Source organism: Xenia sp. Carnegie-2017, unplaced genomic scaffold, assembly GCF_021976095.1.
Source record: "Xenia sp. Carnegie-2017 unplaced genomic scaffold, XeniaSp_v1 HiC_scaffold_1, whole genome shotgun sequence".
In the NCBI taxonomy this organism is placed as follows: domain Eukaryota; kingdom Metazoa; phylum Cnidaria; class Anthozoa; order Malacalcyonacea; family Xeniidae; genus Xenia; species Xenia sp. Carnegie-2017.
The window spans coordinates 9,191,056-9,218,151 of record NW_025813402.1 but is presented as its reverse complement, the minus strand read 5'-3'; the positions used below and the strand labels follow the sequence as shown (position 1 = coordinate 9,218,151).

At 37.2% G+C, this 27,096-nt stretch overlaps 3 protein-coding genes across 5 annotated transcripts; 1 reads left to right on the top strand and 2 right to left on the bottom strand.

The window, feature by feature from the left end:
• The first annotated feature begins 36 nt into the window (after positions 1 to 36).
• LOC124435677 (C2 calcium-dependent domain-containing protein 6-like) lies at positions 37 to 20,324 on the top strand. Of its 3 annotated transcripts, none has more exons than XM_046985653.1 (10): positions 37 to 171; positions 349 to 434; positions 1,107 to 1,292; positions 2,878 to 3,003; positions 3,863 to 3,910; positions 4,975 to 5,043; positions 5,238 to 5,329; positions 6,821 to 6,909; positions 8,096 to 8,162; positions 16,390 to 16,707. In XM_046985653.1, exons 1-10 carry the CDS (start codon positions 156 to 158, stop codon positions 16,451 to 16,453), a joined length of 843 nt encoding a protein of 280 aa, XP_046841609.1. In that variant the 5' UTR covers positions 37 to 155; the 3' UTR covers positions 16,454 to 16,707. The 3 variants fall into 3 exon arrangements, with proteins under 3 accessions (XP_046841609.1, XP_046841616.1, XP_046841599.1); XM_046985660.1 differs by lacking the exon at positions 16,390 to 16,707 and adding an exon at positions 18,781 to 18,825 and having other exon boundaries at positions 65 to 171; XM_046985643.1 differs by lacking the exons at positions 37 to 171; positions 349 to 434; positions 1,107 to 1,292; ... (5 more) ...; positions 8,096 to 8,162; positions 16,390 to 16,707 and adding exons at positions 17,442 to 18,079; positions 18,781 to 20,324.
• LOC124435700 lies at positions 9,058 to 11,985 on the bottom strand. Its single transcript, XM_046985669.1, has 2 exons — positions 11,369 to 11,985; positions 9,058 to 10,455 (listed from the first exon to the last, which is right to left on the bottom strand). Exons 1-2 carry the CDS (start codon positions 11,964 to 11,966, stop codon positions 9,293 to 9,295), a joined length of 1,761 nt encoding a protein of 586 aa, XP_046841625.1. The 5' UTR covers positions 11,967 to 11,985; the 3' UTR covers positions 9,058 to 9,292.
• Positions 12,737 to 15,203, bottom strand: LOC124435716. Its single transcript, XM_046985692.1, has 3 exons — positions 14,459 to 15,203; positions 13,317 to 14,375; positions 12,737 to 12,972 (listed from the first exon to the last, which is right to left on the bottom strand). The coding sequence occupies exons 1-2, from the start codon at positions 14,886 to 14,888 to the stop codon at positions 14,128 to 14,130; spliced, it is 678 nt and encodes a 225-aa protein (XP_046841648.1). The 5' UTR covers positions 14,889 to 15,203; the 3' UTR covers positions 12,737 to 12,972; positions 13,317 to 14,127.
• Positions 20,325 to 27,096: the final 6,772 nt, after the last annotated feature.

The window sequence follows — 27,096 nt, the reverse complement described above, 5'->3', positions numbered from 1 at the left end:
TGCCGTAGCGTTGGCTCGTAAGCGCTTACTTCAAATTCAAATTCAAAATAAATCACGTCCCAAAATAACAACAGTCAAATTATTTTGCTTTTGCAAAACAAAAAAGGACAAAATGAATTATTGAAAATAAACATTTGCTGTCACATTTTGAACAGATGAAGCGTAATGATGGTAAGTTTCTTCAATGAATTAAACTCCGCAATTCAGTAAATAAAGTTGTGTTGTGTTGTTTTGTTGTTTTGTGTCATGACAATCGACAGCCATTTTGGATGAAACGAGTCCTAAAACTTCAATTTTTGTATATGTTTACAATGAGACGACTGTTGAAAGCGTTCATTTGAACTTAAGTTAATGAAGGTGAAGTTGAGGCCAATCCTACACTGTTAATCGAAGACAGAGAAGATGCTTTCCTCACACTAGATGCCAACATACCGGTAAGTACTATAATAATATTAATGAAAAATACCATGCATGATAAATTTCTAATGTATGGATGGTTACATGGAATGCATTTTTGACTCTTTTTGGCTCTCCCTAGCGTGAGTAGTTCTTGGGGTATAAATTTGCAATGATTGGGTCCAGATTACCAGTAACTAGAGTATTATGTAGATTCACTAATGCAATGTATAAATGAATTACGCTGGTCACTATTATATATCTGCAAGTCTTTTCTCTACTATAATACAGCATCTGTGAGTGGCTGAGAAAAATGTTCTGCCTTTTTCTTGGCGTCAAAATTTCAAATGATGCATCATTTCACTAAACTGTGTGAAGCAGAATGAACCAATTGTGAAGGTCTTGCACATTCATAAGAAAATCACTGTTTACATGTTACACCAAAGTTAATTACTATTTACAATGTCTTTGGTATGATCATAATGCAATCTTATGAACTAGACTTGTGCACTACTCTTAAGATAAACTCACAGGGGTATACTATGATAGTATAGTATGGCATTACTATCCTAATTCGTCATCATGAGGATTAAATTTGGCATAAGAGGTGTGTATGTGTAATATTAGCAAGTCTTCCAGTTATACATTTGCTTTCTAGCCTTGAGTTATAGTATACAAAGCATTTCAATGCATTTTTTCCACCCCGACAGGTTGGTGTTCTCTCCGTTCACGTGTTTGGCTGTCAGCAACTGATCATGGACGGTGACTCGATACCGGACACCTATCGACTGTATGGCAACATATCCGTTGGTTCTTTGGCAAAGAACACGTCAGAGACCATGCGGAAAAAAAAGGGAAAGATTTTATGGAACGAAGTCCTCAATCTTCCTGTCGGTGTAAGTTAACTGCACCCAGTCCCCGTCCACGTTCTGTCGGCGCTTTATACACTAGTGATCACTTCGTCGCTTTTTTCCGTAATCCAGTGTTTTGATTGCTTCGTAGTAAAGTAAAACAGTGAACAAGACGAGCATATAGCTCTCGTTCAAAGCCCAAGTTCAAAGATGTTTAACACAAATGGAGTCTTTTTCGTTATGTTTGTTCGCCATCCTTATCGTCATTCGCGAAATATGCTTTTCTTGCTTCAATAATTCGTGGGCAGCTTAGGCTGTCCAAAATTGCGGTAACGAAACCTGGGTTGCCTTATAGCTACATGCAAATATTTTTTAACAGATTTCGTCTCATGAACTTATAGACTCTGCCGTCCGCTTTATATAGCTGCATATTTCAGAACGAGTGTGCAAAACCCACCGAATCTAGTAAAAAAGTTGCATAAATGGTCACACTTCCGTGGCTTTTTGTGATAATAGTAGTTTTGTCTCAACCTAATTTGGCTTTTATGCAAAGTTTTATAGTAACTTTGAGCTTACTTATGCAGTATAAGTTCTCCTAATATATTCAAGTCGGTGATGTAGACATGGTTGCAGATAGCTAACAACTGCAGATAATAGAATTACAAGCGTGGTTCTTCCAGCTTTAGTTATGAACTGCAGCAATGTTCAAATATACATGTTTGTTCTATAAAATTTGGATGTTCTATAAAATTTTGGTTATGATTTTTTTTACTATTCAGCATCAAAGTCGTAAACGCCTTTCAGATTTCAGTCTTAAAACTCCTCAACAAAATTTTGCCAATTTTTTTATAGTTTTTTATTAGTGTAGAAGTAGTTCGACCACTTCTGTAACTGAAATCTTAAAAATTCGCTTAAACCTGGTAAACGCAAACATCTTTTTCGGTGACCCAAATCGGCTTCCACGACAATTAACTTTGAACAGCCCTGTCGCTTTGTTTGAGATAGTGTTTGGTAGCCTTATACCGTCCGTCTTCGTGGAACACACTTTTTTCTCTTCACTTTAATTATAGATATGTTTAAGACATTCACTTTCATTACAGCTATGTTTAAGACATTCACTTTCATTATAGATATGTTTAAGACATTCACTTTCATTATAGATATGTTTAAGACATTGTTTTCCTCTCGAGGAAAACTCAACAATGGACATATTTCAAAATATTTCGGAAATTAGGGCTATACATAATACACCAAAATGCGTAATCTTGTAAGCTCGAGATTTGAGTTATATTTACGGGGGATAAGATTTATAAGCAAGATTTTGTATGTCGACTTTATTTCAAAGGGATGATCAAGCCAAGTAATTGTCTAATATAACTCGAATCTTGAGTTTACAAGGTGGTACAAAGCTAGTTCTCAGAATGTGCTTTCTATATTGCGGTCATTATCATTTGCTTTCACTCCATTGATCATCATAATGTGATGAACGAATTTTGAGCCACTGTGGATTGCGTGACTGAGAACAGAGAAACCCAGAATCTTGAAATGTTGAAATCAAGAATTTTTCCATAACCTTTATACATGTGTTTACAAATGCCATGAACTCGTTTTCATTTTTCGCTCACAACAGATTGCCTCACAAATGAAGCATTGGTCGAATCAAATCGTCTTTTCTGTTCTTGGTTTTCACAAGGATAATAAAAATAAGCTCAAAATGATCGGAAAAGTCAGTTTTCATCTCCACAAATTGGTGAAGGTTTGCTGTTTGTCCTTTTTTTCTTTTTTTATAATTTGCTCGTTTGGTCGTATTGGATGGGAACGCTAACCCCATTTCGTTGCGAGGAAGTATTTTTATAAACGATTATTTTATTCGCTTTTTCATCGCGCTTTTGTAGCGGAACTTTGCAAAACTATAAATTTACATTCTTTGTTTTTGTAACAAGTTTATTTTAGCCAAAATACAAAAAAAGCCTCGAATATGACGCACGGGACATAAGTTTATATATACCATTGTGGCCTGATTACATGGAGGCGAGCTGGCGCGGATAGCGAGCTAGCCCGATAATTTCAAGGGATTGAAAGGAGCCAAAACTTCAAGGTTAAAAATTACAACTGTTTGCGAATAAACCACACGTCACTCCGGTTGTAATTCTCAAATAAGGGCAATTTGGTTGTTTTAATTTTAAATGTTTTGAGAACTTATTAAATCCGAATATTGTGAAATTGCTGAGAAAATTTATCTCATGATAAGTATTAAGTCGTTTTCATATGCCAAAATCAATAAACGTTTGGCTGAATCCCGGCTACTGGGCTCATGTAATCATCCCCTTAGTCTGGCAATGCCAATGTCAGAGAACGAATTTGCAACGAGCGTACGAATTGAATTGAATTCAGTAAAATTGAAATCATCCACTAAAACTTTAAGAAATGATATTTAATGTTTGTCGGGTGCTTGACTAACGCGGTTGGCGATTTTTAGTTTGAGTTCTGCACCCGTCTTCGAACAATTCACCGACAGTTTTCCCCCTTTCCCTTTAGCGCATTTTTGTCTTGTGTTTGTGAAATGTTGAACGATTACCTTTGCACTTAAATTTTCTTTGAATTGCTGTTCACAGATTGGCTGGTCCATGGAATCTTATGAATTGACGAACAGAAAAAAACAGGTGGTTGATTGCTAACGCTTTGTCATACTAAATGATTTTGAGCACTATAATATAATATATAAACCGCATTGTTTTAGTCTCTTTCAACTCTTTAACCGCTTTCGTTGTGACTACTGTAAAAATACCGAAAAATTCAACCAATGGCGTTATGATGTTTTCATGATTACGGTACCAAGAACACGACGTCAGGACTATGGTATCAATACTTCTATACCAAGACTATGGTGTGAATACTACAGTACAAAACCAAAGTAGAATTACTACGTCACCAAGAATACGATGTCAACAGCACGGCATCAAGATTACGGTATCAAAACTGCGAACCATTACTATAGTACCAATGCTAGGGTGCCAATACTACGGTGCAAACGCTAAGGTACCAGTACTACGGTACCATAACCATGGTATCAATACTACAGTATCAAGACTACGGTACCATAACCATGGTATCAATACTACAGAACCAAGACCACGGTATAAATACTAAGTCACCAAGACTACTGTAGCCAAACCATGTTACCAAGACTATGGTGTCAGTAGGGTGTTTGCATCGGTCGCCATGTTGGAGGAAAATCCCATATAATGAAAAGGAATTTATGTTAATCTCACGCTCTGTTGAAAATCGGCACTTTGATGTAGTCCTCCAACATGGCTGTTTTGACGTCAAATGCAAACACTCTATACTACAGTACCAAGACCATGCTGTAAATACTACGTCACCAAGACTACGGTAACGACAAGATTAAACCACGTTCCTAGACTACATTACCAATAGCACGGTACCAAGACTGCGTTACCAATACTACGGTACTATCACGAAACTATTAACATTACGGTCGCTGAACTTCTGCGCCAAGAACTTCTGCGACTATTGTAGAGTAGTTTCCCTGCCAGGACTGTAGTCAAGTTAATCAACGTAATCGAGTTAATGTAGTCGAGTTTTAGCGCTCATTCGCTATATAAAAATGACTTAAAAAGTTGCCAAAATTTTTCTCAACAATTTCTATTGCACGGCGAAAAAATTAGAAATCAATGCATGTGAATGTGCTTTATATAATGTTTAGAAAGTTGGTACCGTTGAACTTGAATTTGCATTCGCGTATGGAGCTCTGGGATATGGCTACTCTAATCAGGTACTTACTAACAGCGTAACGGTTTAACACATTATAGAGACTAATGTATATGAATGATGGCGATTGTAGATTTGAAATGTTGGCGGGATAAACTTTCTTTGTGGAAGTAGTTGAAAATCAAATCCTGCTGTGGTTTTTATATATGTATACATACTGTATAAGTACTTTTAATCATATTCTGTGTAATTCTGTAGCTAGAAAACTATGTATGTTCAACCGAAGAGGCGATTAGGCAGTCCATGCTACCTCGTGTTCATCCTGTAGAAAAAGATAGGTTTTCAAAATGGTGAGAATTGAGAGTGCGTGTATATAGTGTTATGACATTGCAGTACAATACTTATAAATTGACGGAATTTAGAGTTGAATCAGGTAGATGATGTGGCATGAGTTTGAAATTTCTCTTGCCATTCAGCAATATTGTAAAAGTGGTAGCCGGAATTTATCATGCAATCGAAAAAATGTCAGAAAGATAGCATAACGCGATGACGACGCCATTTTCTTCGGATTGTGAAAAGCTGTCTCTACGACGAAGTGAATGATAAATCGACACACACATTGACGAACAAGCTTCTCTTGACTAGTTTTGTTTGTTAGTTTGTGCAGAAAAATTGAGCAGGTTTTCATTGACTACCGAACTTGTCCTGAAGCTAGATACTACAGAGTTTACTGGATAGCAATGTTTTTGAACGCTTCAAAAATCTCTTGTTTAGGGAAAAAATCTACGGTTTGAACTCGACAATCAGCGATATACAATATTAGTTCTAGAATTACAAAGTTTCATTTTTCGTAAAGAAAATATAACCACACTTTTTTCATAAGTTTCAAAAAATGACTCTCCAATGAAGGAAGTTATCCAGATTTTTGCAACTGGCCCCAAGATTGCGTCACAGACTTATCGATTAAGACATTCCTTTATGAGTAGGATTTTCGATGTGTTACGTGCTACGTACGTTTAGTTGTTACATGTGTTAGGTGTTACACACGCTTAGTTGTTAGAAGTGTTACGTGGTACGTACGTTTAGTTGTTACATGTGCTACGTACGTTTAGTTGTTACATGTGTTACGTGCTACGTACGCTTAGTTGTTACATGTGTTAGGTGTTACGCACGTTTAGTTGTTACAAGTGTTACGTGGTACGTACGTTTATTTGTTACATGTGTTACGTGCTACGCACGTTTAGTTGTTGCATGTGTTACGTGCTACATACGCTGAGTTATTACATGTGTTACATGTTACGTACGTTTATTATAAGTGAACTTTTATGATTTGTACATGTGACGCAGCTGCAGCAATTTAGGTTTAGTTGGGTGAAGTTATTGCTTAAGTCTTGTTCATTATTCATACCCAGGGCTGGTACCAGCAAGAAATGAGTTGGTTAGCCCATTTTTCTGGGATATGAAAGGGTATTTGTAACTGGTTCAGGTAACCCATTTTTCTGGGGGTGTAAAGGGGAGTGTGTATATTGGGAAGGGTAATGACATCTTTTTCTGTGATATATGTTGGTATTTCTTTATTGGGTTCGGCAACTCATTTTTTCGAGGTGTAAAGGGGTATTTCTATGTTGAGTTATGCAAATGAAAATTTAAAACATACAATGATTGCGTGTGAATAAAAAATGGTTGTTTGAAAAGAGGTTGCTGTTCTTTTCTTTTTTTGTCCGTTTCACTTCGGTACCAGCCCCCAGCCCCCGGGGCTTAAATAATGACCTCATTATGATTTTGTTTTTTTGCTTTCTGTTATTCTTGTCAACGTCCTCTGTGTATTTTTACTTGTGCAGGTGCATTTTAAAAGCGAAAGAAACCCCCCATCCCTATTTCTTACCGTTTACAGAAATGGCAATCGATTTGAAGCCAGACATTTATGACGGTAAGAGACGGCAGCTGGTTTTGTCGAACGAATTTCCAACATTCGTTGAAGTGAAGTATTCACCAAACATATTGAACTCCGGCTGTGATAATATTGGAGCCGTGACCATGTAAAAATAACGTGAAAAAGAGCTTACTATGGTCTTGCGGTCAGTGTCGTCGTGAAGGGGGCTCGTGTGGGTTGCGACACCCACCTGAAATAACATTCTTAGCAAAATGAAAATTTTGTCGGCAAATCTGTTCGTCGTAAAAGTGAAATATAATCCTTTTTCTAAATGGCCAAATTTTACGAACACTTGCCAATTCATAAGGTTGAATTGAGTATTCTTCAAACGGATTTGATCGCTGCTGACCAGTTGATGAGATTATTATTGCATAGCAACAATACAGTGAAACATCTTTATGCAGTCGCGAGCATTGTTCGAGTCTCCTTGAGTTTGCATGAGCCGATTGGAACTATAGTTTTTTGCTATGATGTTACCGAATGGTTTACATAGAATATATCTATGACAGAAGCTGGATGGAACCCAAGAAAAAAGGTTACCTTGGATTAAACGGCACACATTTTGATTAGAATAAAAGCTATACAAAAATTTATTCAAAAATTTTACTTTGTTTGAAATGGCATTGAAATCGATCGCTTTTGATTAAAATGACATGAAAAATATATCATTGGAAAGCTAAAAAGCTCCGCTCTTTTGCTCTATAAAAAAATCAGTGAAAAAGAAAATATCAAATGCACAATAGACTTTATTAAAGTTCGACTTACTGTGTAGATTAACTGTGTCGTCACAAGTCGAAATAATGATTTACGTACGTCTTTTCACGCGCATCTAAGGGGCTGTTTACATGCTCCCGGCTAACCGGGATTCAGTGAGGCGGTAAATGATTTCGTGGCATAGAAAAACGGCAAAACTTTCAGCGTAAAAATTACAACTGTTAAGCGCCACAAGTCATTCCTGCTGAAATTCGTAAATTTAGCCAAATTGGTTGTTGTAAATTTAAATGTTTTGCGTAGTGATTAAATCAGAATATTGTGAAATTTCTCGAGAAGATTTATCTGATGACGAGTATTGAATCGTTTCCATTTGCCAAAATCATTTAACGCTTGGCTGAATCCCGGCTACACGTAAACAGGCCCTAACATGTTCATTTGCACAAGACGAATTTTCTTTTTTCATCTATAGATGATAGCGAAACGTGCAATGTGATCCCTCTTGGACATATTCAATTGATCAGGGATTTATTTCCCAGGTGAGTGTATGGTATTTTTCAATACCTTTTGCTGTGAAGGAAAAGAGGGAATGTCTCAATGGTGCCCCTTCCCATGCGTGTTTATGAAAATGTGGTTTCGAATCCTTATTGTCCATTTGAATTTGCAAAATTTAACATGCGCAAGTTTTGAGATTGCATGTCAGCCTTGTTTGTGTTTCATGATGTTTTATCTCATGGCGGATGAAAATGATGGAAAATGAGGTATTCAAAATTTTCCCGGAGTAGACATTTCAACACCTTTCACTTCCTCCCGCTCTCTACGGCCATGAAAAACACGGACACCACAAGGTTAGATTATTGTTAAGTAATCGATTATCGACCTCTTAGAAAGTTGTTTCGGAAACAAATCTGTATAAACGAGCGAACTAATTACAACTGTAAGGCTATCTCCCGCCAAAATTTGAAGCCAGAGATTAAACTAGTCCCAATCTTTCCATGCATTATCCAAAGAAAGTACATTTACGACGATCATATATACGTGAACTGAAATAAATAAAGTGACGTCAGTGGTTAGACATGCATGCCTGCACTTTTTTGAAGCGTGATACACGCGTGTCTGGGGAGAAACTTTGGCTTCGTGCAAGTAAAAACATGTTTATATGAAGGTCGCCTTCTGGATGTGTATATTTAATTAAATGTTAAGAACGGTTCAAAAACCTGTAAGAGAAAATTACTACTACAAGGTTCGCAAAATGAGGATGTTATGTGTGCGCAGATTGTTTTGTAAAGAGTATGAAGGTGTAAGTAAGGAGGGAAAATAGGAAAAATCTTTAAATATACATCACTCCAATTGCAAGGAAAATTGCTGAATAATTTACTTTTGATTAATATAATTTTATAAAACAATTTTAACGAAATCTGGCACTTGCCCATGTTTTTGGAAAGCTGTGATCTTATGATCATGTCTTCAAAAATAAGGACGCTCTTAATAAGCATACTATTCAAATTACGTGACAAATATATGGCAAAGGAAATCGAGGCAGCGTAGATTGCAACGAAAACACAGCATTTTATTCGCGCTTTTTTATGTTTTTGCTTACATAAAGTAGGCCTTGTGAGGTTCTTTTGGGTCTCATTATAAATCATGTCATAAATACGTCACTACTTGTTTATCTCAATGGTACCCATTCAAGATTGCGTTCCATTCCTCCCAAGTACGTCACTTTTCGCCTACACGTCATTGGTCGAAAGAAAACAATTCTGTTTTCGTTTCGAATACCATCGCGAAGTTTCAGTTTCATCTTCTTACCCAATTCATTAAGGAGTGGAATGACTTTTCCTCTTTTTCTCGTCGGATTGCTCATTTGACTTTGAGTGTAGAACAAGGAACGGAGATAAACATGAAACTCGAAAGAGTTTTCTAAATAGTCTCTCATGCAGTACGGGTTTTTTAGTGACCGACCGACGTCCTTTTGTAAAATTTTGTTTAACTTCTGCAATTGCGGCTTGAATTTGTCGCTATCTATGTCTGCCTCCGTCATGATGTAACGTGTCCACGTCATGGTTTCGGTCACGATTGTGGCGTGATGATTATGGCGGTTGATCAGCCCAGAACACAGTTCCAGCAAACGAGGTAAAAATATGTAATCCATGAGATTTGACGTCAGAATGCGGTCGAAGGCTATTCCGACATCGAAAATACTGTTGATCTGCTCACAGTCATACAACACGATTAAGAATCTCACTTGTCTGGACGAAAGCTTTCTCATGAAACCTCTTAGAATGAATTCAATGTAGTTACCGAACATAGTGACAATACAGTCGGAGTAGCTGAATTTCTTTACTTGAGCATAGTCCCACCCGCTGAATGGCAGCACTTCTGGGAGTATGCTGTAGGAATATTCTCTGGTTCTGCAGTTTTGATCGGGGCCCGTTAGGGTTGGATTTTCTGCGAAAAGTGGCGTGTCGGTGCGTTTGAAAACTCCATCGTTGATCCATTGCTTTGCCGAATTTGTGTGAACTTTCGGTACATCGTTAACGTATGTGTTGTTTCTCTCGATAAACTCGACAGTGGTCATCCATTTTTTGCGCTGCTCTTGAATCCATTTAGCTCCCTCAACCTTCAACGAAAGCCATGTTGCCCAAACATTTTGAACTTCCTTCAACATTGTGTCCTCAATCGCCAACAAACCACCAGTTTCATACCGTAATTCTAGCGAAGTCCGGATGTTGATTAGTTCCTGCAGTGTCTTCCGAAGTAATTCATAAGTCGATCGGCTCAACTGTATAGAGTACCATATTTCGGTGACATTGCATTCGATGCCAGAATCGCCTACATGGAGGTTATAAAGTAAAGAATAAGTTTAATATTAACCTTCAATAACAATGTTTGCAACTCTTTCGAGCAATATTTTCGTTACAACCCCTGAAATGCTAACATTTTGCTTCAACTTCGTCGTTATTTTAAAGTTCCTTACTTCTCTAATGCAACGCTGAAGTGTTAATTTTTTAGAACTATTGTGGTTTTCTTGGCCGCTACACCAGAGTTTTGGATATTTGAAAGTCAGTAAATCGTGTACATCTAAATAGTAAAGCTTCTCGCCGTAACTATTGTGCAAATATAAATCAGTGATGAGTCCTGCGGCTGGTTGCACGAAGCATGGATAGCACAATCCATTGGGTAGCGAAAATTTTCAAACTTGTAAAAAAAGGTGTTACATTTTTCTTACGACAAAGAAATTTTGTAATATTTAAGACAATATTTTATTTCAGTGATCGCACAGTTCAAATCGTATATTGCTCTCTTATAAGAGATTTTCTTCTCGTTCAGAAAACTGTGCTATTCAGTGGATAACGCTATCCAGGCTCGTGCAACCGGCCCCCGGATGATTTTGTAATTTTGTGGACGGGGCTGAGGAGCTTTAGTTTAGACTAGATTTTGGTGGCTATTTTGTTGAATTCCCTTGGTCTTATATCATTATTGAGAGATATTCTTTTCAGTGCGTGCTCTTTCAAACACAAGTTACGATTGCTTCTGCCTAGTTGTTTCCCATATTCATATTTTGCAAAGTAATTTGCAGGCACCTCTACCCTAACCTTCCAAAACGAAAAGGATGTGCAGCCTTCTGCAACTCCACCCCTCAGTGAATTCACCCCTAATATAATCGACAAGCGCTGCTACGTATACTCAGCGATATTCAAAGTTGTTTCTAATTTTGTTTTTTAATTCTACAAGCGAAATCTACCTTTTATCAACATGTAGAGCAGAAGAGCCAGTCTTGCCAGTGTGCAGCTGCTGTTTTCATTCAAAGTAAATGAAACCGTTTCTGTATAAGCATCCGGAAGATAAGCGCAAGTCAGTGCCACGTTCCTCAAATCACCGACGCCGAGATACAAGATATTCAATTCCATTGCATATGACTTGCCTTCATTTTCGATCATATTAAGGCAATCAAATGCTGGTACGTTACCCCAATAGTAATATGGGCATGGAAACAAACCGGGCATCACGATGAATTTCCTCCGAATTTCGCCACTTATTTTTTCCAGTAATTTTGCCACTTCTTCACAGTCGATTTTGTGTCTTTTCCAATGGTTACTCTGGCATTTTGCGTTGCAGTAGAAAACTTCGTAGCATCCAGTGCACGCTTTAAGATCTCGACCACTGTTTCTACACATCGCGCATGTTCTTAGGATCGACGCAGGGATGCATTCTGCTTCGTGGCGAAATATGTCACTTTTTTGACATTTTATGCCGCAGTATTTGGCAATACCACACAAGCCACAGATAATACCAACTTCGACCGTATTTCCACATCGCCAGCAATCTTGAAATCTGGGCATTTTAGACCTAAAGAAGATATTGAAATTCTTGATGTTTTTCTAATATAAACTATGATTTCTTATAAAACGAAAGTAAAACCACGCAACGAATTTCCCATGGTGCATTCCGTGTAGTAAATACGCAATTCAGACGTCGTGTGTTATTACAAAACATTATATAATTATTAGATATTTTTATTGACTGATGGCTCTGCTTTGCGCCCCTCTGAAAAAAAGAACAAGGTAGAGAAATTGAGAAGAACTTTCCGCCGCATAATAGTTCGAGTGCATTGAATATACCCTGGCAAATGGCATGAGTTTCCCAATTTCTCAAAATTCGATCAAACAATTTGAAACAATTTACATCCACTCATCTCACGAACCAAAACGGATTGACGACCGTTCTTGAAAACCTGGAAGTGCTCGTTAATGTATTTACCATGATTCATGTAGCCATATCAACACGATTCATTAGTCATGCTGCTTCATATTTAGCAAGCTTGATGGCGTGTCAGATTCATTCCTCTCGAGTTAGACCCATAATTTAGATATTCGCTTCTAGATTTGTATTTGTGGGAAAGTTGTTGCAGGGAAATTGTGCACCGTGGGAAGCATTTATGACGTCAGTTGGAGATGTCCACGGTCTTTGTATTTTACCTTCCTCATCATCTACTGTACATTTGATTTACTTTACTTTCATGGGCATTTTTCAGTGGTGGCTATTTGAAATGATGCAATCAAACTGATTTAACATTTCATTGTATGAATAAAGATGTAAGAGTGTTTCTCAATTACCGCATGAAAACTAGTCAAGTTTTAATAATTTGCTTAATTAGGTGTGTAAACAAAACAATCTTATTCAAATATATTTTTACACTCTATGTGATATAATTTGTATTCAAGAAATTGACCAATCGGATACGATAGCCGTAGAATCATGCCATTACCATGCACCGGTGTCTTTCAAGTTTTTTATGTTCTCGATTCTTTGTCCATTTTTGGAGGTACGTGTAACAAAACGCGCACTCTATGTTAAAGAAGAATAATTTGTAAGTTGGCAAATGATAACAAAATTAAGTTTGATCTTAATCGTGCTCAAGAATTACAATTACTCCTTCTACAAAGACAAACAAACATACTGGCAATTTATACGAATTCCATAGGCAAACGAGAATGACTATGGTGTTTGTGCATAATAATGCAAGCCCGGATCTGGAAACGTCATTTTTTAGCAATTGCAAACATTGTGTGCCAATCATTGCCATGTTGCGAAGTAATTTAACAAAGCACTATCGAAGATGATAGCAACGTCGATTATTTTTGTAATGGTGTCCACTCCAACTTGCGTTCCTCTCCAAAAATGGCACTTACCCTTCTTCTGTTTACTGCTGATTTGAAGAAGACGATTCTGTTTTCGTCACGAATGCCGTCACGAAGGTGAAGGTTGAATTCGTTGCCCAGCTGTTTGAGGGTGGGAATGTTTGCTTTCGTTTGAATGCTCATATTACGAGCCTCTGCGCGCTGACGATAAGCATTGAATGTAGCTCGTAGATAGTTGATGAAATCAAACGAGTTATCTAGGTATTCCTTAAAACTTATGCAACTGTCCTCTGTAAATCTGTAACGTTTAGTATCATGAGTGGCCATTTTTGTCAACTTCTCTACTTGCAAATAATTAAAAGAATGTTGGATTCTTCCCTCTGGTATTATAACCTCCGCCCACACTAGAGTTTCATTGATTATCGTGGCATTTGGATTTTGATGGTTTAACATCTTCGAACAAAATTGCAGTAACTTCGGAAGTTATCTATTGGAGTCATCTATTGCCACTTTAAATTTGACTTGTCTCTTCGATAGTTTGCCCATAAAAACTTTCAGAACGTGCTCAATGTATTCACCGTACATTGTTATTAGACAGGGAACCAACTTAAATTTCTTCAATTGAACGTAATCCCATCCTAAGAATGGAAGATTACCTGTCGGAATGCAGTAAAAGAAGTGCGAAGTTTCTGTCTTTTCCTTATTCGGTCCTGTGAGTGTTGGATTCTCTGCAAACAATCGAGTTTCTGTTCGCTTAAAAATTCCATCCTTTATCTATTTTTCTGCTGATTGTCTGTACTCGCTTGGGATATTTCCAATATATTCGGAGAAAAAAGTGTTCAACATAAAACCTTCAAAACCATTATTTTTTCGCGTTGTGACTTGTAGTATCTTGGACTTTTAATTCAAACCATGACTTCCACACCAGCTTAAGGTTGTGCAATTGCGATTTGTTGACAGCAATCAGACCAGATGTTGTTTTTTGGAATTCGTGAGTAGTTGTGCAATTTATCAGCTCCTGAAGCGCAAGAGTTAGGGATTCGTAAGTGGATTTGCAGAGTTGAATCGAATACCAAATTTCGGTGTCAATTTTTTCAACTCTTGGCTTACCTATCATGAATAAAGCGTTTATAAATGATTATCACCACGTGTTTGATAGAAATATTCTTGGTTATTCGACGTTATATACGCACCTTTTATTAACATGTACAGAAAAAGAACCAGTCTGGCCAACACGCAACTCTCTTTGTCATTCAAAGTAAATGAAACAATCTTCGTATAGGAGTCTGGCAAAGAAGCACACGTCAACGCTACGTTTCTTAAATCACCAACACCGAGGTGCAGAACGTGTAAATCCGAGTCGTACGACTCGCCCTCGTTTTTGACAAGGTTGAGACAGTCGAATGCTGCTACATTACCCCAGTAGAAATACTGGCATTGTAAACAATGTGCCTCTGAAAAGAGAATCGTAATGAACTGGGTCTTTTTCTGTATTATTTCTTGGACGGAATTGCAATCAATCTTGTGTCTTCCCCAGTTATTTTGCTGACAATTTGAATTACAGTAGAAAGCTTTGTAGCATCCAGTACACGCTTTGAGGTCTCGACCACTGTTTCTACACATCTTACATGTTCTAAGGATCGACGCAGGAATGCATTCTGCTTCGTGGCGAAATATGTCTTCATTTCGACATTTTTGACCACAGTATTTGGCAATGCCACACAACTCGCAAATCACAGCAACACCGACCGTATTTCCACATCGCCAGCATTCCCGAAATCTGGCATTTTCAACTGAGTTATGTCACTTGCTCACTCATAAAAATCACCACGAACCTGACTACTGGCTTTCAATGGAGTCGTCAGCAAATTTTGAATAACTATGCTAGACAATTTAAAGACTCTCTATTTCTTAGTAAAGACTTATACTTCTTGGAAATGATAGGTGAGGGGGAAGTATATCCTGCCAGCAAAGTACATAAAGTTCAAGGTCGTATCAATGCCCGATAGAGCCATCTGTCTCGTGAAGATATGAAGCAACTATACATGGGAACAACTCTCTTGTTTTCAGAGTGATTAGGAAGTTTTTTTTCCCAAAGCTTCTTTCAACTGTTTGCTTCAAATTTCAACGGAAACCCTTTTCCATTGTATACATCTTAAGGATATGTATGTATTGTAAACCTTGCTCTTGAATTCACTTCTCTGGGCAAAATATTGCACCCCCTATAAGAATTACACAGTTATAACTACTTAAAACATCAATAGATTACTTGATGGTGAAGAAGTTATTTTATTATAGCTCTATTTGCACTACCTCTTGATGACATTCGAAAGAAATCCTTCCCTGAAATTTTGAAGAAAGAAAGGATTTGTGACATATCTTAAGTATAAAGTTGCTCTTCTGTTGCTGAACTGAGGCCAATTGCACTGAAATTGAAATGTGTGATAAGAATCCTTTGTGGCTAAATGGCTATACGAAGATTGCCAGCAGTCATATATCTGCATGACTTTAAGTATGGAGACTTAGCAAAATCGTCTGATATTTTTGCAATTTTGGTTATGTACTTAAATGACTGTACGAACATAGCCAGCAGTCATATATATGACTTTAAGTATGGAGACTTAGCAAAATCGTCTGATATTTTTGCAATTTCGGTTATGCACTTAAATGGACGACCTCCTTGTAGTGATCATGTTGTTTTTCTTGGACTTTCGGAATCATTTGATCTCATAGACCATGATCAATTGCTTGAGAAATGAAGGAAGTTGGAGTTAGATCATGCAGCCTTGTTGAAATACATTGCGACATTTTTGGGCAAAAGATAGCTCTACATTTAACTCGGAGATGAAGAACCTGATTTTGCGATAGTGAACGGTGGTGTATACTAAAAGGGAATTAGAGGATCGATCTTACTCGGTCTGTATGGATCAATGATTAGTGTCAGGCATTTTTTTTTACTAAAGATCTTATAGTGTTATCACTAATCAAAGGATGAAATAAAGAAGTTTTGCATTCTAGCTAAAAGATCAATGCTTGAGTACCGAGCGCAATCTGACATAGCAGTTTAACAAATGATCAATGATGAGAAATCGAAACAAAAACATCCATGAGCGTTTTCTTTAAGGTTGATGACGCAAGGACGACATGTGTATTACCCTGATAAAAGATATGACAGATCCCGGGCATAAATTACACGAGTTGTTGTTAGAAGGAGTTAACTGAGTTAAACGAAGAGCCGAGAATGGATGAAGAAATTCTATAATTTTAAATGTAGGACGGAGCGTTTCAAGAAAAGCCCTAATGTTGATTCGATCAACAGCTATATAAATCTAATATGCAGTTGCGTGCAAGGGACAGTTGTGCCTAAAATGCGCCTAAAAATGCGCCTTCAAAATATAACCTTTGAGGGCGTATTTTAAAATGAGAAGCTCTCAATGTCATTTCCCAGACTTTGGTTTCTAAAATAGTAAATATTGTAAATTTCAAACGCGTTTTCCTGTACAACTTCAAAATTTTAGGCCCATTATTCATTTCAGCGCCCCCTAAAAATCAACAGTATGGACTACCTGTAAATAACATAAAAATAATACTGTATTTTCGTTTCTTATGTTTTCAACATAACAGTAGTTTTTAATAGGATTCAGTTTATTGAAATGTTGATTGTTGTCAGCAAAATTCTACTTTCATATCTACAGACGTCTTAGCATAACATATAATGCAATGTTGTACTTTATTGATTTTATTTATAATTATGAATTCTTGATGTGCAAATTATACCAACCAACAAAATCATGGACGTTTTTTTTAAGATTGACATTTATGTGCTTACTTTTGGAACTTTCGAAGTTCTAGTGATCGCGCGCAATGTGTAAATTAGGAATTTAATTGTCAGTCGTTTGCAAAAAACGTGTCAGTTGCTTTCACTTTTTTGCACTAGTATTTAACCATTTTGTTTGTTTTCGTGTTTAAAGATGATCAATTTACAATACAATTAAAGATTTTGGATTAACTACAAACTAGTTTTTACAGCGTTATAGCAAAATGAATCTCTGACTGTAAAGTAAATCACCAACATTTAAGCAGTTCAAGAAGCATTCTCGCAAATTCTCACGAATTCTCGGAAATTGCAAAGCACGTGCTTTTCTAGCGTAGTTTTACTTCCGCTAGAGCATTTAGACAAAGCATCATTCTACAGTAAGAAATCTATCTTGGCTCTCCATCTAAAATGCCCAGATTTCAGAATTGCTGGCGATGCGATAATACAGTCAAAGTTGGTGTTATCTGTAGCCGGTGTGGTATTGCTAAATACTGCAGTGAAAAATGTCGAAAAGAAGACGTATTTCATCACGAAGCCGAATGCATTCCTGTGGCAATTGTAAGAACTTGTACAGAATGCCATAAAAGAGGTAGAGATCTTCGAGCTTGCACCAGATGCTACCAAGCTTTCTACTGCAATTCAGAATGCCAAAGAAAGAACTGGGGAGGACACAAATTGAAATGCAACCAGGTTAAGAAAGCAACTGTCGCTCTTGCGAAAAAAATGTTGGATTACTTTTCCAGTGGCAAAGTTAATTGTGGTTATTATTATTGGGGCAACAAACCAGCGTTTGATTGTTTTAATCTTCTGGAGAATGAAGGAGAAGACTACAACAATCCAATGAAGGTCTTGTATCTTGGTGTTGGTGACCTGAGAAACGTAGCTTCTTCTTGTGCATCACTTCCTGGCTCTGGAAAGAATATATTGTTCACTCTCAACGATAAAGCAAGTTGCGTTCTGGCCAGATTGGTGTTACTTCTTTACATGCTGATTGAAGGTGTGTTTGTTGTTATTGTATCAATCATTAACGTTTGCAAGTACATTTATTCGGCAAAAGCATTAAATGCATATAGGACTTTGACTGTATGAATTGTATATAATCATTAAAAGTCAGCAAACCACCATCCCCAACAAGACGATTTAGCTATCATCTTTTCGTTACAATGTATTATACATAGGGGTTCGAAAAACCATAAAATCTCGTCAGAAGTCCTTTAAAATTTAGAATTGCTGTTTGTATGTTTGTTTATGGACTTCGATTGTGTAGTTTGTTCCATTAGTCAGAACCTATTCAACTAACTATTATTACTCAGAAACTATTACAAAAACTCTCTGGCGATGTTAACTATTTATGTTTGAATGTTGTACTTTCTTAACTTGTAAATTGGACGCGAAAGTTAAGTATTATGTCAAGTGAACACAGCAAAAGTGTACATGCTGTGTTCCCAGGGAACTAAATTTGATTTCACTGATTGAATATTTCGCATACATAAAATGCTTTTAAACGTTCATGCATGTTAATTTTGTGAACGTTGATTTACATAGAAATTTTTGCTTCTTTGTCTTTGTTACACGTTTGAATTTAACAGTTTTCTATATAGACGTTTCAACTTTATATGAGTTGCAATTCTTGTAATTACTGTAGATATTTTTTCGAATTATTGTCAAATATTGACCCTCGATGGTTTGCCTTTCCAGGTGAAGAAAATTACGAAAAAATCGTCACGGAAATTTGGTATTCGATTTCTCTCAGTCAATCATCTTACATATATCTCACGAAGACTCTTAAAAAGCTCTGTAGCATCATCAATCCCGAGGAGTTAAAATTTAAAACCGGCGGACGCATCAACATTAAAGAAAGGGATTTTGCAGCACTGAAGCACGTCTGGCAAAAGTGGCTTGATATGAACGTCGTTGGCACTAAGTGGATATTTTTGCAACGAGAACATTTTTTCAAAAAGTTTTCTTATCGATTTGATCCAACATATGTCAATAGTATACCCAGAAAACACGCCGCATCGGCCCGAAAGTTTATAAGGGATGGACTGTTTCGAAGGACGGATGTCGCTCGGCCATCGTTTGCCGAAAATCCAACCTTGACTGGTCCGATCAATCTAGACTTCATTCGTTCGTCTAATAGGAACATGTATGTCTTTGCCATTAAATATACTAGCCTCCCATTTTTCGGATGGGATTACCTTTTGATCAGAAAATACAAAAGCGCTGATTGTCTCGTTACTATGTTTGGCGAGTATGTCGAACACATCTTGAGAAGATTTAAAGAGAATATGTGGAAGCACCAAATTAGATTTGATGTAGACATGTGCGATTGCATGAACATGAAAGACCGCGTTGAGAGTGGTACGCAGTATGATCGAATCTTAACGTCCAACCTCATGGATTACATACACCTTCCCTCCTTACTGAAAGTTTGTTCCGAGCTGTTAAATCATAGCAATTCTTGTGCCACCATCGTAACAGAAACGTTATTTTGGTCTTATGATTTCATGCCTCCTTTCCCGTTTCCCAGAGAGGTAGTACAAAGAATTGCCTTGGCTGACGTTGAGAAAATTCCAGATTTTGAAATTGATCACATGCAGCCTTACGTCGTGGAATATGCTGAGGATTCCGCAGACTTCGTTCGATTTTTAAGAGCTCTGTTTCACGCCAACTCATTGGAAGAGCCCAAGGAAGGATCAAAAGAACCGAAATTGCCTTTGATTAAGAATTTAGGGTGTGAATTCAACTTGCGTCTTCGGGATTTCTTGCGAAACGAAAACACGTTGATTTTCTTCAAGCTAGCAGCTAATATTAGAACAGTAACATCTGTTAACGGTGATGAGCGATTTCTTGAGTGGTGCACAAACACATGAATGAACTTGGTAAACACGTTATTCGATATCGAACAAGATAGACATGTTTGCATGCCTGTAATGTTTTAGATAACTGAACGCTTATTGTTCTTCAGTCTGTCATAGCAAAATCAACAATCTGAAATCATTTTTGTGATTGAGGTTTAAGACTGAATTTAGATATTGTAGAAGCTGTTGTATATTTGGCACAATTTGATGATTTTCATTTTCCAGGTTAGGCAATAGTTCTTAACTTGCTGCCCAATCTTTAATTTCCTAATGTATACGAATAATACAAGCATGTTAATTGTAACAGAACGACGTGCAACAGTTGCAGAATTTCGATAAATAAAATAAAGAAAAGTGTATTCCCATATACTTCTACCTTTATCACCTTCTGTCCAGTAGCGTAAAGTTGCCTCATTGGGGCCCTCCATCAATTAGCTATCGGTGCTCCTCCCCTCTCCCCCCCCCCCTTTGCTCTACTACAAATCTGCTGAAAGATCTTAGTTTTTATTTAGTAACTTACGACTTGTTTTTACAAAAAGTATTCTTCCACATATTTTATAAGAATAATTTGTATTACTTTGTTGAGAGTACGCCTCTAAAAATTCCTCGACACAAAAGTACTTTTGTGTCATTGATAGTATACTCCAATTTCAGAGTTGCATCATGTTAGTATTAAAAGGCTGTCTATATGTCTGTAGTCGGTAATTTGATTTTCCATAAATAAGCTTCAATAGTTCTTTTATGAATTTTGATGATGATTGTCTGTTAAGGACTCTCTCCCTTTGTGTAGCCTGTGCCCTACGTGCTTAAGGCTGAAAGCAGTATTATTTATTGTGTTCATAATTTCGTGAGAGCACAATGGTTATAGGACATTTAAAATAGACGACAAATTTCTTTATAACAAACATGTTTCGGCATACTTTATGCCATCTTCAGTGCAAAGTAAATAAAAGTAAAAGTTGAACATATCCAAGTTGAGGTTTTATGATTTCTGATGAACACTTAGCGCAGTTCACAACAAACTGGTCTTCACTCCATTGAAACTCTGTTAGCGAGAGTTTTTCCTTGAATGTAATGATGTCTTGTATATTTAGAATACACAGATTGCGAAACGACTTCCTTTTGCAAGAAGGAAGATCCCAACGAATCAACTACCTGAGAAAGCTTGTACTTGGACAGGTAAGCATCCATAAATATGCCGACATGAATTTTCTTCACTGCCACATTTATACGATGAATTAATTCATCCACTTTAATGACGACGTCATTAATTCCGCGCCGTTACCGCGAGAAATACCGGGGAAAAAGAGCTTAAGCCTCCCCCTCCCTCCCCTTAACTTGCAAAAACTGAAATCCAAGCCCTTCCTAAAATTAAGTGAGTCTCTTAGAGGTGAATGCAGTTCGTTGGAACCATTGCATAATTTCACGCCAACTTTGTTTGATGCAGAGGAAGATCGAATCCATCTGTGAACCAACTAAATCCCGCAACTCAAAAGACACAGCGACTAACGTATAATTACGTAACTTTCCAAATACAGAAAACTGACGAGTTATAAAGAGTTTCTAACCAATAATTTCTGATAGGATGGCATCTTTGGCGCTTGCTTTTGAGCCCTCCCGACTTTAATCGTGTTCCTACAGCTCATTCCGTGCTGAAATTGCAATTAATTATAACTTAAAGATTCAAGAAAAAAGGAAAATGACTCTTGTCGAGGTGCGAGAATTTTGAGGCTCGAAACGACAGCATGTCTCGAGTGCTCGAGGACATGTCGACCAACTGCTGGTGGTCACATGACATGAAGTTTTTTCCAGCCAATAAGATACTCTAGTATCGTGTCTGAACATTTGGAGAATTTCAAACTTGATTTTTGTGTCATAAGGAGACTAGTGGAAAACTATTTACGATATTAAAGAAACAAGGTTATAGAAAGAAGATACATCCAATGCTACTAAACATCCCCAAATTAGGACCCTCAGGTCAGCAGATCCAAAGTTGAAGCATAAAAAAACCGCTTTATTGAAGCCTTCTTTAACATTAGCCTTATACTCTGCAATTTTTGCAACCAACGAAAAGTGCAGTTGTTCTCTACGCCGTTTTTCGAACTCTTTTATAAATTTCAACAGTATCATGAGCACATGAAGTAATTTTCTATCAATGACGACATTGTTACTTCATAGCAGTGTACGCGATTTCCAGTTTTTCAGCCGTAGGTTAGAAACCATAGTCCTTAATGCCATCGAATGCCAGTTTCTCGTATACTTCTAACTTAAACAAAACAACTATTTTCGAATAGGTATCGCATGCTGTCGATGAAGACAGTGAATCGAGTGATGACGAGCCCTCATACATACTTGCCGGACTTGCTGCAATGCTGTCAGTCCCTGCGAGATCTTCCATAATGCAAACGATCCCAGGTATTATGAGTTATTTTTAAAGTCAACACTTTTTGGATCCGGATATGCAAAATTAACATTGTACTTATTTTCCCCAATGTACTTTTTCGTGCATCTCATTAAGACTTAAGCCTTGTTTTAATGTAGTCGTTTCAGTCATGACAAAATTTCACAGACGACCCGTGCGACTGTATGAGAACATTTCAGAGGCAACCGGGATGACCTCAAATGACTCACACGACTGAAACGACCAGGGTCGCTTGGATAGAACTTTGAGAAATGCAAGCGACCTTTATATTACGCAAAACGATTTGAAGAAGCAAATAACTAGCCAAAAGACTTTGTCTTTGATAAACAGCAGCCGCCATTTTTAAATGTTTCGCGTAAAATTAATTAAGCGCAGTCTCTCGGGAGGGCTAGTACGAATATTTTAGTGTACAATAGCTTGAGTCGTCCCAGTCATTTTGATAAACAACGAAATGACTCGGATGACTCAAGTGACTTAATGAGAACCAGGCTTTAGTGACATATCTATAAATTGGCAGTTTGTTTAGCAGAACAATAAATCGACTCATTTAAAATGAGCTATATCGCTAAAAAAGCGATGAAAACACCATTGAGTTATGATATATCTTGTAACCGCTAAACCATGACTCTCATGCAAGCCTAACTCATTTTGTTCATTGGGATTTGCCTGAGTTGAGTTGTGCTTTAAACTTTAAAGTTGTGGTGATGAAGTTAAAGACTGGACATTGACGAAAATAGTGGCTTTCATACCTAAGGAGTTAATCGTACTAAAAAGTTAATATTGACAAAAATTGAAATTTTCAACATCGCAAACTTATATAAAAAGTATTATGACGAAAATTAAAAAATATTTTACGTAATGCTTAGTTATATAAAAGCGAGTTGAAAAGCTCCCGTATGAAAGTATAAACACTAAGTGCACAAACCCCCACCATGAGACTCATCTTTTTAAGACCTCAAGTTAGAAATGTAAAATAACAGAAACTGCTTGACAACTATTATGGGATCTACAATGGAAATCTTATTTTGTCATATATTTCTTATAAATGTTGCCATTTCAACAAGATAATATTTTTATTTAACATGTTCACTATGCTCGCAGACTGCTCGGCTATCCAAGCTTGCGCAATTCATCTGTTTAACAGCAGGATGAAGTAAACACGTGCAAGTATTATGGCACGTTTGTGAAGATTTTAACATTTTTATCCGAACTTTTACTAGCACCGGCACAATTACGTTTACTGAGAAAATCATCGATTTCCATCAATGAGTATATCATAAATTTATTTCTTGTAGGTGTCACTGTACGCAGCAGAGCTGATTACAAGAATCTGAAAGTGGCACTTTCTGTGGATTCAATGGAAAATGTTAGTTTAAATGAGTACTTGTTCATTTGTGTCTTAAACTTTAACTTGAAATCTAAAACAGTCATAGTTGAGGCTACCATGTTGAAAGTATTGCATATGGAGTTGGAAATCGTTTTTATAGAGGCGTAGTAGGGTGCAGGAGTGGGATTTTTAGTTCTGTACTCAAACCTTTGACTATTTTTGTGTGCGTGTTTGTACTGTTTGACAATCAGCTTTTCTTAGTTACCTTTTGAAAAATATTGAGAGCATTCAATGGCACATTGTGAAACCTTGGGAGTGCTCTCTTAGTAAGAACATGTTGCATCGATGCGAGTGCTCTCTTAGTAAGAACATGTTGCATCGATGCGAGAGCTCTCTTAGTAAGAACATGTTACATCGATGCGAGTGCTCTCTTAGTAAGAACATGTTGCATCGATGCGAGTGCTCTCTTAGTAAGAACATGTTGCATCGATGCGAGTGCTCTCTTAGTAAGAACATGTTGCATCGATGCGAGTGCTCTCTTAGTAAGAACATGTTGCATCGATGCGAGTGCTCTCTTAGTAAGAACATGTTGCATCGATGCGAGTGCTCTCTTAGTAAGAACATGTTGCATCGATGCGAGTGCTCTCTTAGTAAGAACATGTTGCATCGATGCGAGTGCTCTCTTTGTAAGGACATGTTGCGAGTGCTCTCTTAGTAAGAAAATGTTGCGAGTGCTCTCTTAGTATGAACATGTTGCGAGTGCTCTCTTAGTAAGAACATGTTGCGAGTGCTCTCTTAGTATGAACATGTTGCGAGTGCTCTCTTAGTAAGAACATGTTGCGAGTGCTCTCTTACTAAGAACATGTTGCGAGTGCTCTCTTAGTAAGAACATGTTGCGAGTGCTCTCTTAGTAAGAACATGTTGCGAGTGCTCTCTTACTAAGAACATGTTGCGAGTGCTCTCTTAGTAAGGACATGTTGCGAGTGCTCTCTTAGTAAGAAAATGTTGCGAGTGCTCTCTTAGTATGAACATGTTGCGAGTGCTCTCTTAGTAAGAAAATGTTGCGAGTGCTCTCTTAGTATGAACATGTTGCGAGTGCTCTCTTAGTAAGAACATGTTGCGAGTGCTCTCTTACTAAGAACATGTTACGAGTGCTCTCTTAGTAAGAACATGTTGCGAGTGCTCTCTTAGTAAGGACATGTTGCGAGTGCTCTCTTAGTAAGGACATGTTGCATCGATGCGGGTGCTCTCTGCTTTCAAGTAAAATTCAAAGCTCTTGCTATTGTTGTTAGAGAAAGAGAAGTCTAGGCAAAGCTGCTCTCGGCATTTTATCACTCTCACCGGTTTTTTCCCTGGAAATTCATGTAACCCTAACTATAGAGTAAAGTATAATGTTTTCTTGCTAACTTTAAACTTTTGACTCCCAATTTAATTCATTTAGGACGACATAAATGTGCAGGATACATGGGATTCGAATGGTAAGGACTTTTTTATAATTACTAGTGTTGTAGTTTTCTTAAAAAGTTGAAAAAAGGATCTATATAAGTGCATGCCAATGGCCTGCTACAAACTGCAGTGACGAATATAAGGGAAGGTTGCGCTCCCTACCCTTGACAGATAGGCGTATGGGAGGAGTGTCAATTTCCCTGAAAATACTAGTATATACAAAACAGTTGAGCAAAAGTAACAGATTTTATAAAAAAGTTTGACTTGCTAAAGCAACAAGTAGTCTAGACTCTCGATACCCAATCAAAAGTAGTAAACTCCCCTCCCTCTCTCCCACTTATACAAAGCCATCATAGGTCCATTTATGATTAACTACGTGTGATCTTCATGTGTAGACGAGCCAGGACAATTGCTTCTATCCCACTTGAAATTTCAAGGTGGCTTATCTAAAAATCAGGCAAAGGTCTGTATTCTTTCATATGTGTATAAAGTACCCTCTGCAGTGGCTATAATCTAGCCATACGAGAGTCATCGCCATGAGCATGTAAGAACTCAGTAAATAGTTCTTGATTTAAAGGGTTGACCACGATATTAGTTTTGGTAGCTCGAAATTTCACGAAACTAGTTAAGCTTACATAAGTAAGTAAGTAAGTAGATAACTTTATTTAGGAAGAGGGTAAAATAGACTGCTAAACTACTGAGGCAAAAATAAATTGAAGGACATAAAAAAGTTTAGTGCTATTTGTCAATGATATCCGTGCACTGTGCCAATGATAGCAAATGGAAACACAAAATATGCAAAATATTTTTGACAATGTAATTGTGTGATTTCTTTTTCTGAGTGCAGTCACACGGAAAATAAAATGATGTTGCTAAAATATTCCAAGTTACACTGAGCTTTTTATTCTAATGCCAAAAACAGAGCTCTTAAAACGAAGTTTTTGCCATAACGGAGTTAAACTATGAAACCTTTATCTCATGAGATAAGAAGTACGATATTGTTAGATTCGTTTTGCAAAAACTTTCTTCCTCGACACATGATTTTATTTTTTAGTATATTTCACAGTTTGTTTCTAAGTATTTCCTAAATATTTCCTATATATTTTATTTGTAGATATTTCATAAAACAGTCAATTCTCTTTTAGTATAGTCTTTATAACATTTGTAAACACACCACTTTTGCAAACCAGCCGTAGGCTGAAAAGAACTACTGTGATTAAATAATATTCATCATCATCATTTTCATCATCATCATCATCATCATCGTCATCATAGTCGTTATTATGAATATTTGCATAGTGAGAGTTAAAAGTCGGGCAATCTACGCTACTGCAAACACTAATTGAGTGGGGCATCAAAATCTATTCATTGCTATACGAGGACGGTATCATCACACCAATGATTGCTTGATTTGAAATATTTTAGCGAAGATCCTGCCATTGGCGGAAAAATGACTTTGTCATTGATTAGTGGCCGCGCGATTTTTATGTCCCATTCGGCGAGTGCGAGTTTTTTTGAGCTTTTATAGAGTACGGACGATACGTGAAGTCGAAATGTTCGTAGATGTTGATTGTCCTAGTCAGTTCGGTACTGAGAAGGACTGTTTGTGTAGGTGATGATTCTATGTGGCGTTGACTCAGCATGTCGAAACGTCAGTCAGCACCAACACCAACACCTTCTTGGGACTGCACTGACCTGTATAATCGACATCTACTAAGATGTAAACAATATACTACTTGCACAGAATAATGATTATACAGAAGGATCACTCAGGTGTACAACGCGTCCTCATGTCGGCCATTATTCCGGCCAGATGATTAGGATCTCTCACTTGTTTCCAACCATTGAAATTACATAACGTCAATGGTTAATAAGGAATTCAAGTATATTTTGACTTAAGAATGACTTCGGATCTTTTTAAAGGTTTGGAAAAAGTCAAAAACCCTAATCATCTGGCC